Source organism: Cupressus sempervirens, chromosome 6 (assembly GCF_028749045.1).
Source record: "Cupressus sempervirens isolate cs-2001-9-10 chromosome 6, ASM2874904v1, whole genome shotgun sequence".
NCBI lineage: Eukaryota > Viridiplantae > Streptophyta > Pinopsida > Cupressales > Cupressaceae > Cupressus > Cupressus sempervirens.
This window is the reverse complement of record NC_143123.1, coordinates 47,889,864-47,910,687: the sequence shown is the minus strand read 5'-3', so window position 1 is coordinate 47,910,687 and position 20,824 is coordinate 47,889,864. Positions and strand designations below refer to the sequence as shown.

Here is a 20,824-nt window from a genome sequence, read left to right as displayed (position 1 = left end):
TCCCACTAGGGGTGTTGCCCTCTGACCCCTGTTTGGGGCACTATCCCTAACCTCCTTGGGTTCTCCAAACCTATAATAGGCACCTTTGTTCTAGCTTTTTGTTTCTTCTTTTTACAATGAGGATGACTGAAAATTTATGGCAATGCAATGCATTCAACAGAGCACACAGATAAAAACTAATGACTGAAATATTAATATAATCAGTTTCACAATGAATCTCACAAACCAAACAATAATGTTTCAACCCTTTAGATAAGTTATCACATTATGCATATAAAATAGATAATCCAAATTAAGTATTGCATATAATCTGAACATATAAACATATCCTCGAACTGTAACCTCAACTTCTGATAATACAGTACAAGTCTGAGCCTATGCAATGTCCCCTTGTTGGCGTGCGGCTCTGAGAACCCCCCACTCCCCTGTGTGGCTAGCTGGGATGTTTTGTAGTTTGTGATACACTCATATGATCATTTAAGCCTTCTGTAAAAGACACATACCTTGAGACAATACCCTTCAGGCATGGACACAACATCCTTCGGACACAAACAAGGCACACCTTCGGACACGGACACGACACTTCTTGAATGCAATCAAGGCAAGGAACTTAATGCTATTGATTTATGCCTAATACAGAACACAACCGTTTGATAATTTGGACAGTTATAATGCAGATAATTGCACAGAGGGACAAATATAATATTTCAGACAAAATATATTTGTGATTACAGTAGCTGAGATTTGCAGGCAGAATAGGGTCAGGGATGATTCCCAGTGAAACTGCAAAGTGCCAGAGTAGGGAGGATCTTGCACCTAGGAAACAACAGACAGGTTGAACTCCAATTGGAATTCCCTAATACAAAGAAAACATAAGATTCACCATGCCTACGATTATGCCAAATTCGGCGTTATAAATGGGCTCTGATAAGTTTCCCAAAGGGATACAAACGGGCCTGACACCAAATAACTGGTAAAAGGAGGGCCCAAAAGATATTACTATTAATTTGGGGCCATACAAACAATTAATCTTAATTGAACTATTTAATTATATTGGGAACATTACAGTCCTCCCCGCCTAGAGATTGCTTGCTATAAAGCAATCGCAAAGTTGATCCTGGAAATCTTGCTCAAGGTGGATCATGAATCTCTCTTATGATTGGTTTCTTCAAATTTGAGTCAGGTACCAAGTAGATTCTATTACTGTAGTAGATGACATCATCAACCACCTTGTACCTATTATCCTCAATCTATCTGTCCATCGATTGATGAGCTAAGGTGTTCTTTGAGAACTTAACCAACAAATCAGCCCTCCCATCCTCTAATATTTGAAACAAGTAGAATATGGTAGAAATCTTGGGTAAAACATTGGTCGCAATAGTCTTCTTCCCCTTAGCATTTTTAGTGTCAAGTTTATATGCTTGAATCTTACCTTCTCTGAAAATTGCCTCCATCTTTCTTCGATGAAATTTCTCTTGGACCTTTGTTGAGCATCCCTCTTAGTACCACCTTCTTGTTGTCCACATCAAATAAGAACTCCATCTACTTAATATTTTGTGGTATTGGTCAAGGGTCTCCATCCATTGAATGTCCAATAGGACATTTGTATCATCCAAATCTATTGCAAAGAAATCATGTCATTGTGTAGTACCTCATAGTAATACTTAGTTGTGGAATCACACGAATATAGGGTAGTAAAGTTTCTCCTACCACCTTGACCTCAAATTTTTCATGCTTAACCATGTGTGTAAAGCCCTCTTAGCAACAAGTGATGCATTGATGAAGTTGAGTGTAGCCCCACTATCAAACATGACTAGATTTGCTCCCCCTAAAGTGTGCTACGAACCCAAAATATGCTACATCTAAAAGTTGCAGAAAGTGTAGAAATAGAACCTCCCTTTGCACAAGTGTGGTAATCCTCTCCACATGATTAGTCTCTTCCTCTTGCACTTTGGGTACTTTACCTTCTTCCTCATCATCAGGTACCACCTCGAGATAGTCTTCTTCCCTTTTGCATTTTCAGTGTCAAGTTTATATGCTTGAATCTTATCTTGTCTGAAAATTGCCTCCATCTTTCTTTGCTGAAACTTCTCTTGGACCTTTATTGAGCATCCCTCTTAGTACCACCTGTTGTGACCACCAGTCACAACATGCCCAAGCCTGGGAACCCCCTTCTGTTTTAATTCGCCAGCTGTTTCCTTTTTTCTGCGGAGCGCACGTCAGCTGTCTGCTAGGAATGGTCAATTGGATGAAATCCCCAACTCCTTGAAAACTGCGATGTCAACAGTCCATTCAGCGCAAGTCAGCAGGAGTCATGGAGTGTTTTGCAAAGGATAAAATCCTCCAATTTTGAAAAAGCCCGAACTCGAAAAATGTGGAGCGCAATTTTGAGATAGTCATGGAATGTTGGAAAAGGACAAAATCCTTCATTTTAGAAAAATCCCGACAACGCAAATATTGGAGTGCAGTTTTAAGGGAGTCATGGAATATTTTGAAGAGAATAAAATCCTTCATTCCATCAAAACCCCGCTTTCCATAATGCGTGGAGTGCAAGTCCAGGAGTTAGGTAAGCATAATAAACAGGAGAAATCGGGACAAACTGTGGAAACAAGTGTGATTTTGGAATCTGTAGTTGGTATTTCTTCAAGTTTAAATCACCATATTTGCAAGAATATTGATTGAGTGCCGAGAAGATGGCAAGAAGATTAAGGAAGTCTAGTAGTCAGGCAAGCATGAGAAACAGAAGACTTCAGGACAAAATCCTCCATTCTGAAAAAAAGCCCGACCCGCAAATCATGGAGCACAGTTTTAGTTTGGCAGGGAAATATTGTGAAAAAGAATTAAATCCTTCGGTTTGTAAAAAAAAAACCGCTCCAGCAAGTTTGGGGCGCTCTTTCTGGATGTAGTTCTGATTTTAGCTGTTGACAAATCTGACTTGCTGTTTTTGTTGTGAAATCTTTTATTTATGGGATTTAAAAGCTTGATTTCAAAACATTCCGGCCATTCTTTTTGGAAAGAGGGAGTGATTACCCAAAGAAGAATTCACTTGAAGCGCAGCTGATTCGATACCATTCTTCTTCTATTCCAAAGAAAACATTCTCAGGGCGAGGGAATTCGAAGTGGTCATCTATGCATTCAATAAACCATCACAATGGCTCCCGCGTTTGAATCTTCAACTCTTCACAGACAAAGCCATTCTTCAGCCTCTTCCATCTTTTCCAGCGACAAGAATGATAGCTCTTTCAGTGATATGAGAAAATCCTCTGGAAGCAGTGCAGATGGTTTTGTTCCAAGCTCCAAAGGCACACCTCTGGAAAGTATGTTGAATGGTCACTGTGGAAATAGAGAAGCAAAAAGTTTTATGGACAAACAGATCAACCGGTGTGCCTAAAGGCCATCCTAAAGTATACACAGCACCCTTACAAATACTCCTCCATCCTTGTCTAGAAGTAGTTTTGCCCGTATAACAAAGGTTCCAGATGATTTTTTTTTTTTTTTGGAATCAAGTTTTGTTGAAAGAGAAGAAAGTCGAATAGAAGAAATCTGAGTTCATGAGTTCACCCTTGAAAGATGCAGAATTGAGATATCCGAATGTTGAAAAACAAGCTTATGCTTTGGTGAAAGCAATAAAGAAATTCCAACATTACATCCTAAGAAGCAAAAGGTTTATGCAATAGTTCCGCATGCAGCAGTAAAGACTTTGCTAATGCAAAATGAGTTGGGAGAAAGAAGAGGAAAGTGGATGGCAATTATTCAAGAATATGACATGGAGATACAACCAATGAAGTTGGTACAAGGACAAGCTCTAGCTCAAACCCTGTCCACAACCGGTCCTGGGTTAGTGCAACAAGTATATGTGTTAGAAGAAGTATCCCCGGATGAGTGTTATGATGATATTGTTCATTATTTGTTGAACCATAAGTCTCCATCACACTTGAATTCTGTTCAAAAGCGTTCATTGAGAATGAAGAGTCAAAATGTTATGCTTCAAGGATTTGTGCTATATAGAAAGAACCATGATGGCATTTATTTGAGATGTGTTGGAAAGGAAGAGGTTGGACACATCATCGAGCATTTTCATAGTAAATATGGAACCAGTCATGGAAGTGGTTTGGCTATGGCTCATCAAATATCAAGAGCAGGGTATTATTGGCCAACCTTGTTTAAAGACACTTATGAACACGTGAAGACTTGTCACACATGTCAGATAGCTGCGACACGTGAAAGAAACCCTACTATGCCACTACAACCTGTTATTGAAGTAAAACCATTTGCAAAATGGGGATTGGATTTCATTGGTCCCATCAATCTGCCATCATCAGGACACCACCAGTATATCCTGACTGCTACAGACTATTGCACCAGATGGACGGAGGCTCAATCGCTAAAAAATTGCACAACAGAGGTTGTTATCAAATTTCTTGAAAAAATTATCATTACCAGGTTTGGATGTCCCATGCATTTGTATGTGATAATGGGCCATCATTTAGATCCTTGAAGTTCTCAAACTGGGCATTTGACTATGGGATCACACTAAACTTTTCATCAAATCGCTATCCGCAAGGGAACGGATTGGCAGAATCAACAAACAAAAATTTATTGAGTGCAATGAAGAAGTTATTAGACAATAATCCTAGAGATTGGCATACACAGCTGAGATTCGCACTTTGGGCAAATAGGATCAGAATAAAGAGTTCTTTGGGGACATCTCCATATCATTTGGTCTACGGACAAGATCCAGTTTTTCCTATCCAATTGAGGATTCCAACACTACGATTCATGCAAGATTTTATGGAAGGAGAAGATAGAGTGCATACACGTTTGACTCAATTATTGCACTTGGAAGAAAAGAGGGATGAAGCATTGGAAAAGTTTGCTAAACATCAAGGAGTTGTTAAGAGATGGTTTGACAAAATGGCAAGGGTTAAAGAATTTCGAATTTCAGATTTGGTACTTCGCTGGGATAAGGCACATGAAAAGAAAGGTGGACATGACAAGTTTGATAATCTGTGGAAAGGTCCTTATCAAATTTCTGAAATTTTGGGAGATAATGCATTCAAGCTTAAGACTCTAATAGGAAAGGAAGTCCAATTGCCCGTCAATGGGCAATTCCTCAAGCATTATTTCTGCCCTTAGGTTTTCTTTGTGAAGCCTAAACTAGTTTAGGTTATCCTTTGTAGTGTGTTTTTGTTTTTGTTTTTCCCTTTTAGTTAGGTGGGGGTTTTGGTCTGTCTCCCCTCTCCTGATCAGGAGTTTTGGCTTTGCATAGTTTAGATTTCTTTCCCTTGTTTGTTGTGTTTTCTTTTTTCCTGAGTTGTCTTCCTTAGGTGGTTTGGTTTTCTTTCTTCTTTTGGTTTTGTCTTAGGTTTTGGCTTTCTCTAGGTGGCTCATAGCTATAAGAATCTCTTTTTGCAAGTAGAGTGGTGTAGTGATTTGGTTACTTCATCTGAAGATTTCACCAAGTATTGTTTATTTCATTTCTTGGATAATTGTTATGAAGAGCATTAGAATCTTGGCTATCCTTCATATATTTTTAGTGGGTTAGAAAACATACTTGACTTGGAAGGTTAATCATACATCGTGTCTTGACACGTGAACTCTGAGGTTGCCACATATTTCACACTCTTAACTATTGCTCTAAGTCCATTTATGTGTCTTTAGGAAAGGTCATGACTTGTGAAAATTTTAAAATCTTGCTTCAGCGCCACTGTAACTCCTAAACCCATGGTAAGCTTCATTGCTTACAAGCCAAGAGAAAAGAAAGAATTGATATACCAATTCAAAAGGAATAAAAATAAAAATAAAGAGAATGATGAAATAATAAGATTGGCTTTGGGGGTACGCAAAAATCTCCATAGGTGTTCTAAAGAATAATTCGCCGGAAGTGGAGCAATCTCCGTTGGTTTTACAGCGATAACTCCGTCGGGGCTATGGACGCCTGACTGGCAGCGGGGCAATGTCCAGGATGCTTTTGAAGTCAAGAGGAACCAATAACTTGTCATGATCAATCCTAGGATTTTTGAATGGTCTTGTCAAGTTGGAATTAATACATTTTGCACACACTCAGGTTGTCGCAAAGTAAATGTGTTTTGATCCAATATATGATTATTCTCCCCTTTTGAGCTTGTTTTCTCTCTTATTGGTGACGTAAGATTGAGAAACCAAAGATTCTGAGTTCGGATTAAGTTTTATCCTGGAAATGTTTGCAACATTTCACCCGTGGAGTTGCCAGATGTTGTGACCACCAGTCACAACACGCCCAAGCCTGGGACCCCCCTTCTGTTTTAATTTGCCAGCTGTTTCCTTTTTTCTGTGGAGCACAAGTCAATTGTTTGCTAGGAATGGTCAATTGGATGAAATCCCCAACTCCTTGAAAACTGTGATGTCAACAGTCTGTTCAGCGCAAGTCAGTAGGAGTCATGGAGTGTTTTGCAAAGGATAAAATCCTCCAGTTTTGAAAAACCCCGACCTTGAAAAATGTGGAGCGCAATTTTGAGATAGTCATGGAATGTTGGAAAAGGACAAAATCCTTCATTTTAGAAAAATCCTGACCACGCAAATCTTGGAGCGCAATTTTAAGGGAGTCATGGAATATTTTGAAGAGAATAAAATCCTTCATTCCATCAAAACCCCGCTTTCCATAAAGCGTGGAGTGCAATTCCAGGAGTCTGGTAAGCATAATAAACAGGAGAAATCGGGACAAACTGTGGAAACAAGTGTGATTTTGGAATCTGTAGTTGGTATTTCTTCGAGTTTAAATCACCATATTTGCAAGAATATTGATTGAGTGTCGAGAAGATGGCAAGAAGATTAAGGAATTCTAGTAGTCAGGCAAGCATGAGAAACAGAAGACTTCAGGGCAAAATCCTCCAGTCTGAAAAAGCCCGACCCGCAAATCATGGAGCACAGTTTTAGTTTGGCAGGGAAATATTGTGAAAAAGAATTAAATCCTTCAGTTTGTAAAAAAAAAAAACCGCTCCAGCAAGTTTGGGGCGCTCTTTCTAGATGTAGTTCTGATTTCAGCTGTTGACAAATCTGACTTGCTATTTTTGTTGTGAAATCTTTTATTTATGGGGTTTAAAAGCTTGATTTCAAAACATTCTGGCCAATTCTTTTCGAAAAGAGGGAGTGATTACCCAAAGAAGAATTCACTTGAAGCGCAGATGATTCGAGACCATTCTTCTTCTATTCCGAAGAAAACATTCTCAGGGCAAGGGAATTCGAAGTGGTCATCTATGCATTCAATAAACCATCACAATGGCTCCCGCGTTTGAATCTTCAACTCTTCACAGACAAAGCCATTCTTCAACCTCTTCCATCTTTTCCAGCGACAAGAATGATAGCTCTTTCAGTGATATGAGCAAATCCTCTAGAAGCAATGCAGATGGTTTTGCTACAAGCTCCAAAGGCACACCTCTAGAAAGTATGTTGAATGGTCACTGTGGAAACAAAGAAGCAAAAAGTTTTATGGACAAACAGATCAATCGGTGTGCCTAAAGGCCATCCTAAAGTATACCACAGAACCCTTACAAATACTCCTCCATCCTTGTCTAGAAGTAGTTATGCTCGTATAACAAAGGTTCCAGATGATTTTTATTTTTTTGGAATCAAGTTTTGTTGAAAGAGAAGAAAGCCGAATAGAAGAAATCGTCAATGCTCGTGCAAGGCAATTTAAGGCAACATACTTCGATTCAAATCCAAGGACCAGCTCTTCAAATAGTTTTTGCTAGTTGATAAATCTCTGTAAGAAGTTAGATGGGGCCTTGTATGAACAGAGTAAATCAAAGAAGGGCAAACAGAGTAAGGTTACATATGACAGTCAGAATGGTTTCAAATGGGAAAACTGAAGACAACACATAATCTTGCAAGTTTTCAAAATCCTTCACTCATTATAAAGCACGCTCTCGTAAATGATTGGAGCACAAAATTTGTCAAACTATGAAAAGCGGGAATATTAAAAATTTTGAGAAAAAATCCGAAAAGAATGAAATTCCTTGTGAAGTGAAAATTGGGTTCAGCGAAAAGTGAAAAAAGAAATGTTCCTTCAAAAAAGTTTTTTTGGATTTACATTAAAAATTAAATATTGGTAAAACTAATATTTAATTTGATTTTTTTTTTTAATAATAATCCAAAAAAATAAAAAGTAGAAAAAAGTTGCAAATAAATTTGATTTTTTCATTTAAATATGGAAATTAATTAAATATTGATTTTTTAATTGATATTTAATTAATAAAAGTAAAAAAAAAAAATCAAAATGGGATAAGAAATACTTAGCTTCATCTTGAAGCTAAGAGCATCAAAATAGCAACTTTTTGAATCAAACAGCAAAAAAGCGACAAGTGGCACAAAGATGGAAACCTTGATGGCTAAGTAAAGCAACTGCCTAATTTTAGTCTACAGCTTTAAAGGCATCTTTTTTGAGGGATGATTTATATAATAAACCCTCTCTTTCATTCAAGCTCACACAGAAATTTGAAGAGCAAGTCGAGAATAGGAGTGAGATTCAAGGAGTTCAAGGAAGTGGATTTTTGGGAAATTTTCTGAAATTGTTGAGGAATTTTTTGGGAATTCACGACAGAGGATTTTGAATCCTATCAGAAAGGAATTCTTTTTGCAGTGAGCTGTGAAAATTGCATATTTCTCGCGGAAGTATTGAAAAGTAAATCTTGAAGGAGTATGGAAATTTTGGTAAAAATCCAAAATCTTTGTCTTATGGACAAGTTGTATCTATTGTTTTTTTATACTTTCCTTGCATAGTCTTATGTGCGTATATTTTCTATTTTGCAGGAAAGGAGAATGGCAGAGCCCAGGGGAACAGGAGAAACGCGAGGACAACTAATAAAGAATGAAAGGAGAGGATTCTATCATGAATCCAAAATTGTATCAAAGTGGGCAGAAATCGGAGATACAAGTCTTGGCGGCCTTGATTTGAAAGATTTTAACCGGAGAATGCTCGGATATAGTGACTATCACCCGACACACCTAGCCACCAGAATTGTGAGAAGTGGAATTTTCGCTGCAGCTAGTTTCCCTCCTTTTCAACATCCAGAGTTGGTTGTGGAATGTACCAAACACTACAATCCTAAAGATAGAACCATCAGGAATTCTGAACGAAATGTTTTGGCAGATTTTTCTCCGGCATCCATTTCTGAAGCGTTTGGAATTCCTTCTCACCCAAGGATGGTCACAAAGACACAGGAGCAAGCACTGAGAATCTACACGTCTGGAATCAATTTTTGTGAAGAAATAATCAACAAAAGATGGTTGAAAAAGAATAGATCACATCATTCCAAGATTCCTAAGGAAATAGTATGGCTTGACTTGCAGAGGGAATATAGTGACATGGTCATGATGTTGAGTCGCATATTTGCCATGCCTTATTCTTATAGGTTTGAATCTTGGATGTGGTATTTTGTTGAGTAGGTAATGGAGGAAGGCGACAGAATAGATTGGGCTGGGATCATAAGTGATAATCTAAATGAACAGTTGATGAATCTAGAGCATACAAGGGAATTTTACATGAGCTCCTATGTCATCTACATGCTAGCACGGAGGACAAATTATGATGGACTATGATGCAAAGGACCAATTGGAAGTGGAAGCCAACACCTCAAAGTCCATGAATGTTACCCGGAGTTGCATTTGTATTCAAAGGATGATTACATGAGGGTTAATGATATATTTGCCATGCGCATAGTAAGAACACTACTAAAGAGGCCACATATAAGAATGTCAATAGGTGCAATGAAATTGGTCGAGGAATATGGCGCTTGGTTCATTCAGTTTCCTACCTTTTCATACATCCGAGTTCAAGGATTCTCCACAGAGCCATACAAACTTCCCAGGTATCCAACAGATAAGATGGTCTTGTTAGAGCTTACTCGACAACTTACAGCCTATGACAAGATTCAGAAAGGGAAGAAGAAGTTGGGATTGCAATTTCCAATTTCCATAGGAGAAGGGAAAACTGAGGTATGCCCATGTCTAAAAGCTGCAGAGAAATCATCATATGAGCTCCACTTCTTCCACCTTCCGCTTTATCCAAAGAGGAATGATTTTGATCCTTACAACAAGATCTCATCAATAGGAGGATCAAAGTACCGACACAAGGTTCACCTTGAAGACTTTTGGGCAAATGCAGTAGACGAGAACGAGATTAGAAAAAGGTTGCATTCAAGACTACCATTGAACATCATTAGAACATGCAACATATTCAAGGTTCCTGATAAAATGGAGGAGGACCCAAATGTGATGCGAAAGGGATTCAATCCAGAAATGACAGCTCAACCATATGATTGGAAGAAGAAAGAAATTACAGATCTCGAAGCTTTTTCAAAACCAGTCTTAGATTTTACAAAGTAGTGGATAGAGCGTAAGCTTGAAAAATTAGTTGCACTAGCTAATGGATTCACATATAGGTTGCTTGGCCACAGACCACTTAGGGATGAAAGATCAGGATAAATATCTGAAGGGACTGTTGAGGAAAGAGGAACTCCATCCGAAGATGTAGGAACCAAGAAAGGGAAAGAGGTACCTCGAGAAAAAGCATCCTAGGATTGAGGAAGTCATCCAGGAACCTCAAAATAAGAAGCAGAAACATGGAGATGCTCCCTCTTCTCCTAGTCAAACTCCAAGTGTCCAAGAGATAGAAACTTTTGAAAGGCAGGATGTAGGGACAAGTATAAGGAGATTTGAGCAAGAAGAGAATTTGGATAGGCCAATTCATGATAGGCTGAGTATAAATTGGATAGGCCAATTCATGATAGGCTGAGTATAAATACCTATGAGAAGTCCATGCAAGAAAGAGGGAGAGATCAAGATATTGCTACAGAAGAAAGTCTCACTACGATCTTAGAGCGACAAATGATTGATGATGGAGATGGTCCGCTAGAGGAAGAAACTCCAAGAGTAGCAATACATCTTCCAAGTACTGAGGCCATAGTTCCTGAGGTTACAATGGATAGTCCAGGAGGTGAAGAGGAGATTGACATTCGAGCAGTCCAAAAGAAAGAACAATTGGTAATTCCAGAGGACCAAAGTATACCCATTCCAGAGTGGTTGAGGCAACGAATTCAATTGCGTCAACAAAGGGAGGTTGATCCAGCAATTGAATTACAGGAAATTTTGGACCGATCAAACCGATTAGAAGAACAAGGGAAAGCAAAAAGATATACTAAATTCATCAAAGGAGAATCAGGATCCAGAATCTTGCAGATTGCGACTCCCACAGTTGACAAAGGAAAAAATCAGATTGCTCCAGAGGAATATCATGTTACGGAAGTAAATCTTGGTCGGGCCTCCCGAGAGAAAATATTGGAAGAATTTGATGACTCCACGCAGGCTTTGAAGGATAGGCTAAAGAAAGTAGAAGAAGGGTATGAAAAGCAGAAAAGAGAAATTCGGGCCTTATGTCAGTACATCAATAACTTGCCTCATCCAATAAGAGAGGAAGGTCCATCATTTGTCCCTCCAACAGGTGTTTCCAGTGAAGTGGTAGGTGATATTGACAGAATCAAGCGGATTGCTCAGAGTGCAAAGATTTGGATCGAAGGAATTCAGGAGGTAGCCTTCAAACATGCAGAAGAATTAGTACAAGTGCACAATAGGGCATTGAGTGCAATCTCTAGGATCCAGTGCATGGAGGAATCATGGGTGGATGAGCATATTACCAAGAAGAGGTGATTGCCGACATTCAGAATCTGATGGATACTCCAAAGCAAGAATTGACTGATGGTCGAGTTATCAGCGAGGGGGATGTCTATGATTTTGTTCGATGGTACAGTGCAATGATCATAGCTAAGGAAATGTTTGAGAGCTTTACCAGGGAATCCAGTCGATGGAAGAAGATTGTTGATAACATCAAGCAAGGAATATCAAATGCAGTTGCATCCTTGTTATCACAGAGATTGGCAGAAGAAGAAATGACAATTGATAATCTGAAAGTCAAGTTAGAGGAATTCTTTCAACTAAATGTATATGGAAGAGATGATTTTGAGAACTTCTCCATCTTCTCAAATACAATGCACACTACCAAGGACTTACTACCAGATTGGGATGAAAGCTTGGGAAAAGCAAAAAGAGCAATTGTAGTTTTAGAATTCATGCAAGAATCTGCACCAAGCATCAGTACAGAGGAGTTGGAAACAGTGTTAGATCGATTTCGATCCTTCAGGCGAAAAAATCAAGGATAGATGCATTAAATGCATAGTGGGTGTGCTTAGGGATCATTTATTACACCCCACTCCTTCCTAAACGAGCATGCATAGTGAGCATTTATTACCCACTACAGTAGTGGATTCCTTGTAGCATTAATGTAGATTCCTTTCCTTTGCCCTAACCCTAATTAGGGTTGATGTGGCACGATCTTGGCCATCGGTTATTGTGATCATCCGGGCCACCCGTTGTAATCGAGGAGCTATATAAAGGCCTCATTTCTCATTTGTAAAGGGAGATTTTTATGAGATTGTTGCTATGAGCTGCTGAGATAATAAAGTTTTCATTGAAGTTTGGTGAATACTTGACGTGTCTTAGTGCTTGCTTGTTCTCCTAAATTTCTTCAATTAGATTAAGTTTAGCATAGTCAATGTGTGGTGATTACAATGAAGAATATGATGGTGTATTGATGAGTTCCTTTGGTTCATACTTTTGACGTTTTAGGGATTCTAACTTGTTGTGTAAAGTTAGCCTGAACCCCTTCTATGCATATGCTCAACTTCTATCATTCATATACATTGTTCTTTATGATGGTGTATACGGTGATATGAAAATCTTGGCATAACCCTTGAAGATTGCACCAGTTCACACTTAGTTGTAGTATAACTTGGCGAAGCAGAATTCGGTAAATTGAGGAATTTGTCCACTAGAATACTATTTGTTGTTATCACTACCCTTAGGATTAGAATAGAATTCCTGAACCCCATCTTATTTAATTTTTGCATATTTTGTGAAGATTCCAAAAAGCACTTCATTGCAAAACCTTAAGATAGCTCCCACGTCCAGTATGGCTTGAAATGAATCTAAATACACACGTAAGACCCCTTGTGATCATCAGCAAATCACATCAACCACTGATCTTATCCACAGTCAAGACCTGGCATTAAAGGAACCTTGAAGTCATTGTATGATCTTCTAGCAATCTTAGCATACACAAGACTTTATTCAAGAGAGGATAAGATATTTCGGTATTTTGTTCTACTATTTGGTGAGTCATAAAACACACATCAACACCACCTTCTTGTCGTCCACCTCAAATAAGAACTCCATCTACTTGGAATTTTGTGGTATTGGTCAAGGGTCTCCATCCATTGAATGTCCAATATGACATTTGTATAATCCAAATCTACTGCAAAGAAATTGTTTATCATTGTGTAGTACCTCATAGTAATACTTAGTTGTGGAATCACACGAGTATAGGGTAGTAAAGTTCCTCCTACCACCTTGACCTCAAATTCTTCATGCTTAACCATGTGTGTAAAGCTCTCTTAGCATCAAGTGATGAATTGATGAAATTGAGTGTAGCCCTACTATCAAACATAATAGACTTGCTCCCCCTAGAGTGTGCTACGAACCCAAAATATGCTACATCTAAAAGTTGCAGAAAGTGTAGAAATGGAACCTCCCTTTACACAAGTGTGGTAATCCTCTCGATGTGATTAGTCTCTTCCTCTTGCACTTTGGGTACATTACCTTCTTCCTCTTCATCAGGTACCACCTCGAGATGGTCAGTCTTCCCCTTACCAAGACAACAGTGACCTGATTCCCAAAGTTCCTTGTAACAAAAACAAAACTTCCTCCTTGAGAGCTCCTACGAGTGGCCTCATCTATCCAAGGCTTCTTCTAAAATGGTTCCTTGTTTTTGTCTTCTAAAGTGAGAGGTGGTTGGGAATGTGTGTAATTTTTGGAAGATTGGGCATGTCACATGCCTTCTTAATCGCTTCAATGGGCCTGTTGAGGTTGAATCCTTTTACCAAAACCTTCAAGGGTTCCATCAGACCATCCATGAACAACACAACCAATCTCCTTTCCAAGATGTTTGTCACCAACATGGACAAATTTTGGAATTCTGTTATGTAACTGTCCACTTGACTAGATTGTATTAGTTGAGCCTACTCCTTGAAGTTGAGCTTAGAAATCTTTCTGTCAAAGTAGTTTATAAGCCCCTATGTGAATTCAACATATGCAGTTGCTTGGTTGTGGCCGAGGGGTGACCATTCCATGATGTCACCATCCATGAGTGACTCCTTCTAGGTGAAGTGTTGAAAATTTGATTGCCTCATCCTTCGGCATCAGATTAAGTTGGAAGTAGGTATTTGCTTTCCATATCAATGCTCATGTTGGTATTGTCTTCGTCCCATCAAAGGGTGATATTTTTTTATCTTGCTTATCTTCTACTTGATGTCACCATTGTAGTAACCACAACTCTTGTTGTCTGTGTATTTGATTCAAAGATCAACATAATCCTTTAAGGATATATCTCCCTCAAGATCCACATCCCTCCATTCTTGTCTCAATTGCTCTTGCAATTCTTGGAAAGTGGGTTCTCGCTCTTTATGAGGTGCTCCTATTCTCTAGGGAAATGTCGACATCAATAGTTGAAAATGTAAAGGCTAAATGTTTGATCCTCTTGTAATTGAATTATCATCACACCAATGGTTCTTCATTTGTTCTACCTTCAACGTCTCTACCATGAGTTATTGTCGTTGTTCTCCTTTGACCATGGCTTCATTGAGATGATCTTGGCTTCTAGTTAGTTCTCTTAACTGTGTCATGATTCCAACAATAGGATCATGTGGTTCCCCCATTCTGTTTGCAGAACTATACCTCCTTTTGATGTATACCCGCATCCACTACCCGATAGGCTGGCAGGATCTCCAGCTCAAATACCATTGTAATGTCACCTTGTTGGCATGTGGCTTTGAGAACCCTCGCCTGTGAATGACCAACTTTGTTTGGCTCGATGGAATGTCTTGCAGTCTTTGCAATACCCATATGGTCTTTTTAGCCCATAGTACAAGACACACACCTTCAAATGCAAACAAGGTACACCTATGGACGCAGACACAACACCCCATAGATACAGACAAGGCACACCTTCAGATATGGACACGATACCCTTTGGATGCAAGCAAGGCACACCTTCAGACATGGACAAGGCACACCTTCAGATGCAAACATGACACCATTCAAACATAATTGAGGTAAGGAACTTAATGCTATCGATTTATGCCAGATCAAGAACACAATGTTTGATAAATTGCACAATTACAATGGAGATAATCGCATAGAAGAACAAATATATAATTTCACACAAAAGATATCTATGATTACATTAGTTGAGATTTGTAGGTAGAATTGAGTGAAGGATGATTCCCAAATAAACTGCAATAAGTGAGTAGGAAGGATCTAGCACCTCCAAAACAACAGACAAGTTGAACTATAAGTAGAATTTGCAAATAAAAAGAAAACATAAGTTTCACTATACCTACAACTATACCAAACTCGGCCTTACAAATGAGCTCTGAGAAGTTTCCCAAAGGGTTCGAAACAATAACTTACAACTAATCAATAAAAGGGGGTCCCGAAAAGAATTATTATTAAATTCGAGGCCATACAGACAATTAATTTTAACTGAACTATTCAATTATTTCAGGGACATTACAACCTACAAAGCCCTAGATGTTGTTTCTACTTGCAATACACAATATCGTCAACCACAAGTCATCTACAACACTTCAACTATCTACAACCACCAAATCATCTCAATACTCTCTACAATAAAAACAATGGCATCCTCCAGCTAATATATATAAATAACAAAGAAGTTGACTACATGCGGCCAGCATAAAGATAAATAACTTCAGCTATGAAAGACTTCCACAACGATATAAATCAGACATTCATTTCTCTAAAAATTCTTGGAATATTATAATGTTTCTTTAATGATCGTCTTATTTAGTCTTTAGTTTATTAGGTAATTTCTATTTCTGCCTTTAGTTCACAAATTGTTCCATCTTTTTGTGTCATAGTGTTCTTTATTTTGTTTATTGTTGTTTATCTTAGTTCTGGGGAAAACATTAACATTCATTAGCTAAGATTAGGTAGCAATCAGTTGATCCATTCATATGTATGTATACCTGCATATTCTCCCCCCTCCAGTAGTTTTTACTGTATCTCTCTTATTCACAATCTATCATGAATTTCTTTTATTTTCCGTCTAAACTTGTAAATACATTTCTTTCCATCTCCAATAACATAATATGCAATACATTTGCTTGATAAAAAGATAAAAGGAATGTCTTAAGGGTTTGGATCTGATTGAAATCAGTGCTCAATGCCTAAGAGTAACCCAAACTCAAATGTCTTGCAGCACCAAAACATTTATCTAAAACAAATGTAATGTACGACAGGATTCATATCCTTGCCAAATTGATGCCCTAAACTAGAACTGTCCAAGGGATGTATGTGAGGTTCTCAACTGCAGCAGAAATGTGGAGAGATTTGTTGAACGTGAAACCCAAGATTCAATTCGTTTCCCTCCAAAAACACTTGGCTCTTGACATTCCGGATAACAGTGTTATGCTTGCTTATAAAAAGCATGTTCTTGCCTATTGTATGGATCTGAAAACAAATTAACAATTGAATAATATATTGCCCTGCTTGAGAGTGGACGCAGCCTTTATGGTGAGCCACTATATATTCTTGTTGTGTCTTGTTCTTGTTTTTTGAATCTCTATTTCTGTTTCGAATTCCTATTAATTGCTCTTTTATTTTTAACAATTGGTATCAAAGTTGTGGTGTTCAATCGGACAGTGGGAAAGATTCAAGTTCGAGTGGGAGCAATGTCACTTGAAGAAGGAAACATCAAATACTTCAAAGGCCATAACAATCAGTTATGGTAGATGCAAAGGGAGGACTACTTGTTTAGAAAGATTTGTGGCGACCATTACATGGTAAAGCAAAGAAACCAACAGTCATATCAGATGAAGAATGAGATATATTGGTAGAAAAGCATTGGGAGCCATCCAGTTATGCCTATCTCTTATTTAGCATTTAAAATATCCAAGGCAGCCACAATTATTGATTTGATAAGCATGTTGAGTGAGCTTTATGAAAAGCCCTTGGCGTCAAATTAGTTTTTTCTATTGAAGTGATTGTTAGATATGAAAATGGCTATGGGTAATTTTGTAGTGAATCATTTTAATGTTTTAATATAGTTACCAGTGAGTTAGTTTCAATAAATGTTAATTTTGATGAGGAGATTTAGGATCTTACAATTTTGTGTTCTTTGCCAGAGAGTTGAAAAAGCTTGATTATGGTAGTTCAAAAAATCTGTTTTTTGTTTAAATACGTTGAAAGTTGTCAATGTTGTTGGTGTTAACCTAAGTGAGGAAGTGTGAAGGAAGAGAATAAGTGAGACTCCAACACCAGGCCATGCTTTGAAAATAGAAGATGGGGGAAGAACAAAAGAAAGAGACAAGAGTCCCAAGCGGTCGTGGGAAATCACAAGGAAGATCAAAATCAAAATATAGAGAAACTGGTTGCTGGTATTGTTGCAAGGCCATTATAAGGGGAATTGTTTGTCCTTCAAAGTTGAAAATCAGTCAAAAGGAGATGAAGCCAATGTTGCAAAGGAAGACGATTCCAGTATTTTTATTTTAACTACAAAAGAAATTACAACTGATGTTTAGGTGTTTGATTCACGAGCATTGTTTCAAGCCACCCCATGCAAAGAGTTCTTAACAATCTGCAAATCAGTGACTCTGGTAAGGTACTTCTTGGTAATAATAATTCTTATGGTGTTATTGGCAAAGGAGATGTTTTCCTAAAATTAAAAGATGGAAACAGCTAGCTGGTAAGGGATGTTAGATGTGATTCCTCAGTTGAAACAAAATTTGATTTCAACTAGTGAATCCAAAAGATATAAAGTGAAAAAGGGGACCTTGGTAATCACTTGGGGTAGCAAATAAGGCACCTTGTATGTTGTAGAGGGTCATCCTAAAGTGGGAGTTGTTCATCCCACAACTACTCTTTCATTCCCAGCTCAGCCTCAATCTGAGAGAGCCTCTCTTGCAAGTTAGAACATAAATTAATTATCCACATGGGGAAGCGGAAAATTTGTGCAGTTGAAACCACTGAGAAGGGCATAAGAGATAGACAATAAAAAACTGAAGCCATACAAAGATGTCCTGCTGGTTGATTTTCATTTATGGTGAGGGCCACAATGCCATTTTGAAATTCCTAATGTCCAAGCAGCCTCACATTGCTGTCAGGATGAATGCCAATAATACTAACAAGGCACAATGCTTAGTGAGTTCAAGCCATGCGTTTTCTACCAAGGTTTGAACTTGTAACCTGCAAGAAGCCTTTACAGCAGAAAGAGAAAGACATCTGTATAATGAAAGCAACATATTAGTTTTGTCCTTTTTCTCAAGGGAGTTTTTGTCAAGAACTCTTCAGGACAATGGTTCCTTTAGCAATGAAGACAAAGTGTTAAAGATTTGGCAATTATATGGAGAATATGCTGTCAAAGAAACTGCAGATGTGTTGGACGCTTGCACAGAATGAGGTGTAAAGTGCCTCATAGAGATGTCTTCAGTCAAATATGGTTTCAACGGAGCCCAACAGAGATCCCCACCTCGTGATTGATGAAAACAGTTGGGGTGATTTGATTTGCTACATTCAAATGAAGAACTAGTACTGTTATGCCAAAATAGTGGTGGAAAAAGCTGCATGGAAGTGGGCAGAGGAGAAGAATTTGGATATGGTGGTAGCGAATCCCTGTTTGGTATTGGATCCTTTGCTGCAGTCTTACCTGAACGCCAGTACTGTTCATATTATAAAATACTTAACAGGTGACGCTTTTGCTGATAAAAGTGTCCACGGGTTTGTTTCAGAAATTCATAGAGAAGAACGCACATTGAAATTCAAGCAGTCAGTTGGAATTGATTGCAATGATGAGAGAATATAGCTTGTGTTGGGTCAGCTGAAAGGAAGGGACTTTCACGAAATCCAGCAGAGTCATTTATCAGCCTTACTGCCCAATGATTTTGGGGCAGGGAGCGCTATTGAGGAAGGTGGGCAGAGAGACAGGTTTGTGAAGTTTGAAGTTGGTTTTGAAGTGTTTTCTACTTAGGGAAACCATCATTTCGGGGAATATAATTTGGACAAGAAAATTGTTGTTTCTGACTTAACATGGAAAATACTGATCCCAAGTGTTTATGAATAGATATTGACGAAGTTAAAATTTCACATATTTTCTCTGAGGTTGATTTAACAATAAGAATGAACATGCAAGGATAATTATTTTTCATAGCACTACGGTTGGATTTCAAGTGCGAGATTGTTGAATGTGAAAGCTAACAGTCTCTTCATTTCCCTCTAATAACTCTCGGCTCCTCACATTTCAGATAACGCTATCATGGTTGTTGATTATTGTATGTATTTGAAAACAACTGAATAATATATTGCCCTGTTTGAGAGTAAACGTAGCTTTTATGGTGAACCACTATAAATTTGTGCTGTGTCTTGTTCTTGTTTTTGAATCTCTATTTCTGTTCCAAATTCATGTATATTGCTCTTCTGTTTTTTTATAAAACACTAGAGTGTGATAAATGACGACTTCGGATCGAAAAAATGCCACTCAAAATGCGGTAAGGCTAGGATGTAACAGATTGTGATTTCCTTTCAAATATGCTGAGATTTGTTATTTTTCCTGCACCAAGAAAGACTCAAACCTAGGACCTTAAGTGACCATAATGGGGTGCTCTAACGATGAGTTACATGCCCCATACCAAACAGCTTCTTCACTTCCACCAAAGTTGAGATGTCCAATTATGATTCCGGCAGACATATGTTGAGGATTGTGGTGTAATGCGATGACATTCATGCACACAAACGTTATATAATTTAAGGACGCAGTCTAAGCTTATGACACCGAATATTAAAGGCAGCCCACAACCTCACCAAAAATTTACCAATCAACAAACAAAAGTTACTGAAATAAAGTAGTTACCAGTATCAGGGTCCGCAAGCCGTCTCATTGTAACAGGTTCAGCAATAACTTGCTGAATGAGAGCCCTTCTGAATTGGGTGTTCTTGATCTGGTCCTTTCGAATAGGAGCATGCAATATTTTTCCCTCTGCCAAACCATGCAAGTCACATCTCATCCATTTTCCACCATACACTTCCACGCTGCGTGAAGAAGGCTGGACGACATTGTTGCAAGTTGCAGAGGAAGAAGAAAGAGAAGCAGTAAAAATTTTGGTGGTGCTCTCCAAGTTAACTGTGGAAAGCCTAGAAATTCTTCTCAGTGCAAGATACATGTCTGTTTTAATTACCTCGATTGTTGCTAGTGGCTAGCGATATAATTGGCGAATTATCAATGCGCTTCCGTCCCTTGTTCAAGGCTCTAGAGCTTTATCTCCTCCCGCCTGTCGTGGGGTTCATATGGAAGGAAATATGAACCAGTTATACAGCTTTGGGTCATATGATTTTGTTTCAAGCATGTTGTATAGACGAAATAAAGAAAGAAATATGGAGGAGTTATACAGCTTTGGGTCATCAAGCATGTTGTATAGAAGAAATAACGAAAGAAATATGGAGGAGTTATACAGCTTTGGGTCATATGGAATGGTCCTTTTTAACGAGTTCACACTCACTTTTAATGATATTTAGGGGTTATTGGTTGTGGTTAACTTTGTCAACATGTAGTTGTTATATAAGATGTCGTAAGATCTTCATTTTTCTAAGATATGTAAAGTGGACGAACTAGTGATTCATCACACAACTTGTTAAAATTGCGCACCCAATGAAATGTGTCCAAAAA

At 38.3% G+C, this 20,824-nt stretch overlaps 1 protein-coding gene across 4 annotated transcripts in view; it reads right to left on the bottom strand.

Annotated features, from left to right (window-relative positions):
• Positions 1-20,576, bottom strand: part of LOC149551061 (ATP-dependent caseinolytic (Clp) protease/crotonase family protein) — a 70,539-nt gene extending 49,963 nt beyond the window's left edge. Inside the window, exons 1-2 of one of the 4 annotated variants that reach the window (XM_089786633.1) lie at positions 20,337-20,502; positions 20,012-20,204 (exon numbers count right to left, since the gene is read on the bottom strand). In XM_089786633.1, the coding sequence (XP_089642759.1) occupies positions 20,012-20,165 (154 nt within the window). In that variant the 5' untranslated portion in view covers positions 20,166-20,204; positions 20,337-20,502. Of the gene's footprint in view, positions 1-20,011 lie in introns of all 4 variants that reach the window. The other 3 variants (XM_089786634.1, XM_089786631.1, XM_089786632.1) reach the window with 3 other exon arrangements.
• Positions 20,577-20,824: the final 248 nt, after the last annotated feature.